The sequence below is a fragment of the Diplotaxodon limnothrissa genome, linkage group LG10, assembly GCF_057381915.1.
Source record: "Diplotaxodon limnothrissa isolate DT_005_m linkage group LG10, D_limnothrissa_male_GT1.1, whole genome shotgun sequence".
In the NCBI taxonomy this organism is placed as follows: Eukaryota; Metazoa; Chordata; class Actinopteri; order Cichliformes; family Cichlidae; genus Diplotaxodon; species Diplotaxodon limnothrissa.
In genome coordinates this window covers 22,513,757-22,520,293 of record NC_140605.1, presented here as the reverse complement: position 1 = coordinate 22,520,293, position 6,537 = coordinate 22,513,757, and the positions used below count along the sequence as shown (strand labels likewise).

At 40.3% G+C, this 6,537-nt stretch overlaps 1 protein-coding gene across 1 annotated transcript; it reads right to left on the bottom strand.

Moving 5' to 3' along the window:
- Positions 1 to 4,779: 4,779 nt before the first annotated feature.
- msx2b (muscle segment homeobox 2b) lies at positions 4,780 to 5,929 on the bottom strand. Its single transcript, XM_085363948.1, has 2 exons — positions 5,542 to 5,929; positions 4,780 to 5,231 (listed from the first exon to the last, which is right to left on the bottom strand). Exons 1-2 carry the CDS (start codon positions 5,927 to 5,929, stop codon positions 4,780 to 4,782), a joined length of 840 nt encoding a protein of 279 aa, XP_085220074.1.
- Positions 5,930 to 6,537: the final 608 nt, after the last annotated feature.

Here is a 6,537-nt window from a genome sequence, read left to right as displayed (position 1 = left end):
AAAGACTCCAATTATCAGCAGTTTATGTGATAGAAAAAAATACCAACCTTTTTTTTATTTTAGACCACTGACAAATAAATTTTAATTGCTACTATTTTAATAGCAATTTAAAGCAGCGTGATTTTGGAAAGGCTTTGGAGGATTTTGTATTTTGTATTTTTTTGGTGGCACAGTGGGGCTACTTCTGATGAAAATTATTGTTGTAGTGACACCTGCTGGATATAAGGTTGAACAGGTTCTTCACCATCCTTGAAAGTCTCATCAACTTCTCCTCCATTCAACTCGTCTCTGCTTTTGCTAATGAGGTGAATAAGCAGGCGACATTTGTGTGGGCTGTAGAACTGAAATTTGAGGCCTTCCTTCTCTTATTGAGCTAAAATGATTTAATCGTGAGAAAGGTTTTCAGGCTTACATCCATCTAAATTAACAGACAATCTGTTACAATATTTTTGATTTCATTCATAAAATCGGGAGTTGCTCATTTATGTTACCTCCCCTGTCACTGATAGGAGTATCTTTATTTGCAGCACTACACTGTTATTGTTTTATTGCATATCTAGTAATACTTTAAACCCAGCCTAGTTTCGATCCTTCAGTCTACTGCATCAAAATACAATTTTATTAAAATAGCATCACAACTGTTATCAAAGAATCCCTGGAACACATTCTGTAAACATGCTCAGTGTGTTTATTTGTGAATTTCAGAAGTAATACCACTAATCAGCTAAGCTTTGTTTTCTCTTGAGTAAATCCGAACCACTTTACCACAGCTGCTCAGCATTTGCATGAGGATCTCCATTTCCCAGCAATCAAACCTAAATCAGCATCGGTCTCTCATATTCTTTTCCAAGTGCTGCATCGAGAGCACGAGTGAAAACTTAAGATGCCGTTGTGGTTTCAGATAAGCAAGTATAACATTTGCATTAGCAGGTTATTCATGACATGAAAGACACAGTGCAAGCGGTAAAAATCGCCTTTTAGCCGTGCTTTCAGAAGCCTCTTTGAGGCTTGATTTTACAGTAGCAGAGAGATGCATTTAAGCATGACTATGACTGAGAAGCATAAAATACACTGTGGACCTGCAGATCCTTTTAGTTTATAAGACTCATTAGAGTGTCACTCTTATTGCTGTATGTGTAAACAATGTTGACTAAGTTATTTCATAAAATTTCCATAGTGACTATTCATCGTGAAAATGGAAACTGTGTATGTGTGTGAAATGGGACACGAACAGAGAAAAACAAGCTGCCTGATGAGTGCAAGTGTTTCATTTCATGTAAAGTTCCTACCGCAATTGAAGTCGTCATGCTGTATATGGAACAGCTTCAAGAGTCAAAAAGCATTAAGCCAATTCGTTTAGGAACTGGGTTGAGCCAATCTGGGAATGCTGCAAATACTGCAGAAATGCTACAGGCCTGAAACTTGTAGGTTTCCACAGCTGGATTCATAATGACACAAACACACTGGTTTAAGCCAATTAATGCCAGCATGCACAAATAAATCCATGATTCATGGAGTGATGCATGTTACAGTAAAGTTCTCAGTGATTATTGTATTTTCTGTTCAAATATAACTGTTTGTTTTCCACTGTGTGTGTTTGCACTTATGTGATGGTTAAACAAAGACTTAAAATATGGGATCCCGTGGAACAGGCATATGTGTGTGCCTGTCCAGTGTGATTTTTAGAAGCCTTGGCCACCCTCCTCTTCCGCTAGGCTGCTGCAGGGAATATCCCTGCATCTGCTTTTGCATTGCTCTCGAGGGATACCTCCAAACACCAATCACACATCACATGGACACACACTAATAACAGAATTCTCGTGCATGTGTCCTTGTCTCTACATGGAAGCTCACCGAGCCTTTCTCGTTGTTTGTGGGCGTCACTGCCTATGGCTTTAATAGTATTTGCACAAAAGAGAATACACCATTGCGAAGTGAGAATCTTCAATGCTGTTTTTTTAATATTATTATTGCTTTGCAATTATTATGAATCCTGTGAAAAGCACATTTACATGTCTCAAACATGCAGGGCAGTTTGTCCAGCTGTGAGCTGCTGGTTCCAGTCTTTCTGGCTTATTCTTAGAAAACATTTTTCTACCCCACCAAGCATTATAGGTTGTTGTGTTCAGTTTGTCCTGACACGTTAACTGTTGGTGTCCCCAGCTTACCTTAAAGGCAAAGAATACATGTGATGAAGCAGAATTATACAGATTGAGCAAACTTGGGTGATCTAATGAACTGAAAACAGCACCGTACTAGAGTTTTGGGTTTTTTTTAATTCCACATCTCTACATCCCTAAGGAAAGGAGTCCAAAAGCTGTGGGCCACCACAAAAGTTTTACTGTTCCTTGATTCATTAAAAAAGCAATCACCTGTACCTGTAAGTGTGTATATTTATGCAGTTATTTTATAAGTGAATTAGATATTCCAAAACCTTGTTTTCAGAGAAGTACAGCAAATGATTCTCCATGGACATTCAATGCTTGTTCAGTATAGTCTCTAAACATGTCACTGGTAATACTTCCCAACTTGGTGACTGTATTTTCATGTGGTGTTGCAGTTTGCTGTATAAAACTGTACTTTATGCATATTTAGGTTGCAATGTGACCTTCTTATACTTAGTTTTTTCCCCATGCTGCTGTGTTACAAACAGCCACCAGAGGAGGCAGGAGACATGCACAAGACCTGGAACCAGAGACTCTCTTAATCACATGTTGTCTTTAAGTAACAAACAAAACCGCAAATATGCCCAATCATTGTCAGATGAACATCAACTAAAAAAGATGAAAAGCAATCGCCAGTCCTAATGACAACCTTCCAAACTAAAGGACCGGCAATTATGAATTCTCCGCCACTAAAATGCAACACTCCTCCAGCAATTAGTACAAACATGACGTTTCACAAGTGATTCTGAGTCTCTCCTGACAATCTGCTCTTCATTAAGCTGATTGCTTGCTTGTGTAAACTACTTCTTTGCTTGCCACTTCCCCTTAGACTGTCTGCCTCGCCTCACAGCCTTGTTCTGATTAAAGAGGAACCTCATAAAAACACCACTGCCTATAAACGATTTCCTCATTACATCAAAGTCACACGGAAGTTGTAAGCTGCTTTTACAATTGCAACAACGCAGAGGACCCACACACCATCACAGTCACTCTATAAAACATGGCACTAAGGTGGACGGGTCTGGTAAAAAGTGGCTAATTCAAGCCTAACTCAGCAGTGATCGGTCACATTAAGTTTATTAAGGCACCAAGTAGGATAAGAGCCGTAACATATAAGAGAGCTACTCAGCTAGATAAGTCATAAATGAGTGATATAGCTAATATAATTTTGACATTCGACACCTCGTCCATAACGACACAGAAAGTTTACCATTGATTGTTTCAACAAAAATATTGCAGCTATTTCTGGTGAGCTCCAGAAATGTAAAATCAATATGACATAAAGGAAAATGAAAGGCAACAACTACAGATCCTTAACTCGCAACTCCCAAAACTTGTGTTTTTATGCTACTGTTGTGAAACTTAAAAGCCTCATTATCGGTCATCAGTGCACCGTCATGGTCAAAACAACACATAATTCTTGAAAATCCATCTGAGCTTTATAACGGGAAAGAAAAGTTTGACAAATGCGGTAAGAGACAGCTCAGTCATAACGGGAACTCTCTGTGAAGTTGGATAATTTATGGGTGTCATTTATGGTTTGTCAAACATTGCCTTGAACTGACCACTGTCTGATGGGAAACACAGACATGGGATTAAACCACACAAACACACACACACACACAGAAAGCAGCTGTAGCTGAAAAGTGCTGAAGAAGAAGAGCAACACAGCTATTTGGTTTAACTTACATACCGCTTGATTTTTTTGAGATATGTTGAGTGAACGCTGCACATGTTTAAATTTTGCTACTTTTTTTTAAGACATAAAATTGAATGTCATTTAAAGGAAACAGTCTGTGAGCCTTTAATAGTTTGGTTCATATAAATGAAAAAAAATATATATATATAAACTGCATAGCACACTGCAGGCCCTTTCAAAGGGAGAAGAACAATATAAATACATACTCGGTTAGAAATTTTGTACCATGTTCTCATAATCATAAATACACAATTCATACATTTCCAGCATTGCATTTTAAAGAGAATAAATATGTCTATGCTCTGTAAATGTCTCGTAAAGAAATTAGGGTGTAATGAAAATACTTTTATTGCTACAAGAGAAAACATCAACAAAACTGTAATTACAATAGCATACAGTTAGAGGGATGAATCTTACTGCTAAAAAGACACAAATAACCTGAATTTGAATTTCAAAAAGATTGAAAAAAATTCTTTTAAAAAGACAAAAAGTTGCCTGAGTTGCTGAAAGACCCACTCATCCATGCAAAGTGTCTTGAGTTTAAGGCCCCAGGTGCTTTATCTGTTAAGTAGTAAGACTTAATTGGAAAGTCTGCATTATGATTCCCAGTGCAAGTCCTCGCCCTGCTCAATTATTGCAGAAGTAAACAACTGAAGGTTATAAAGAGCTGGACAGTAACACCCCTCCTCATAAAGACAAGTCGTGTAAACAGGCAGTCCAAAAGGGGCAAGAGAGGAAGTTTCTCTTATCCTCACTGTTGGGAAAATAGATCTTTAAACAGATTCTGAAGTGCTCAGAAAGTTATTACAAACACTTCTTGTGCAGTTGAAACTGTACATTATACATAGAGATTTTTGAGCACATTTCCTCCGTGTTCATTTTTTTGGAATCCTTTAGTCGCTGATATTTCCATTTTTATAAGTGGTACATGCTGTAGCCCAAAGGAGCAGCGTACACTCCTAAAGGGGAAATGGGCAGGAAGGGTCTGTGGTGGTGATATGCAGAGGAGTATGACTGTCCATATAGTGACATGGCACCCAGTGACAGTGGTAACCTAAAGCCAGGGTGTAAAGCTCCAGCAGCAACGGCTGCCACTGCAGCCGTCTTGGCATCAGCAGCCATCTTGAGTTTCTCCAGCTCGGCCTCCTGGAGCCTCTTTGCTTTGGCTCGGCGATTCTGGAACCAGATCTTCACCTGAGTCTCTGTGAGAGTTAAGGAGGAGGAGAACTCGGCTCGCTCGGCGATGGACAGGTATTGCTTCTGCCTGAATTTCCTCTCCAGAGCGAGGAGCTGGGATGTGGTGAAGGGTGTGCGGGGCTTCCTGTTGGTCTTGTGTTTCCTCAGCTGGCAGGCAGGACTGAGGTGACCTGGGAAAAGAAACAATTAGGATTTAAGAAGGGTCATTAAATCATTTGATTATCTCAAAATTTGATTTGAATGTAAAAACTGAGTAGTTGGCTACAGCCTACCAACCCCAGCCAGATAAATAATACTATTTACACTCTAGCCTTACTTTTCAGTAAACAACCAATTAACAGAATGCGTCTTTGCAGCACAGCTTACAGAGAATTACTTTCCAGTATTTAGGAAAAAAACTGAAAACATCTGCAGGATACTGAATAATGAAATTAGCTATAAATAAGTTTCATGGCGTTTAATGTGAGAGGAGAAACTTACGAGGTTGTGTGGAAAAGGCGCTGGTAGTAACCCACGGTGCGCAGTCCTCTGACTCTGATGTTTCAGACTTCACTGGCGACGAGGGGGCAGCAGTTAAGCTCTTTTGGCTTCCCCCGGGAGGGGTGCACGTCTCCCGGCTCACATACAAGGAGTTTAACCCCGTCGGGGACAAAGCCACCGAACTTTCCTTCGGTGTAAAGCAGGCGGACTCTCCACTCCGGCTGTGCGTCTTTCTCCCGGACATGAGCGCCTCCACGCTGAAGGGGTGATGCCGACGCACCACGGGAGATGCCTTCTCTTCCCCCGACTCCTCTGTCAAGTCCGCACGGCTGCTGTCCTCCTCGGAAGAACTGCATCCCAAGTCGTTAAAACTCTCCTTGGAGGCCATCTCTCTCCTCCGGGTCTCCTCCGTAAAACAGGTGAACTCCACGGAGACGAAGCAGTAAGTTTACCCAGGTGTAACTCACTCCTACGAGCGTACTGTTCAGCTGTCAAGTTGTAGTGTGAGAGCGAGTATGTAGACTCGGCACGTTGACACGGCTCAACTTAGACCAATCACAGCAGCCCAAAATGTTTATGGGCGACCACGTGCTGCTTTCAGGGACAACATAGAAAACTCATATTACTTGGTTATATTTGCGCAAATAACGATTATGATTATTAGTAGGAGGTGGTAGTTAGTCATCTGAAAGGGGCAAATTCCCAAATGAAGTTAAAACACGTTTTTCTTCTTTTTTCAGGTTTTATTTAATTTCGAAGAATCAGAAGCTTGAATTTTCTCTTATCTGTTGTTTGCTAACCGCCGTTTATTTGTTAAAGTGAATTTTTCCACATTGCCTGCAAAAACAATAGCTCTGCAGCATTATCACATGTTAAGCTTCAGTAATGGATTAGCTCTAACTCTAACCTCATGAGAGTGCATGTGTAAACACGGGCCCTATGCAGATAATTATGGAGAGTTATACCCGGAGATGAAACACTGATCCCTTTCTTCTT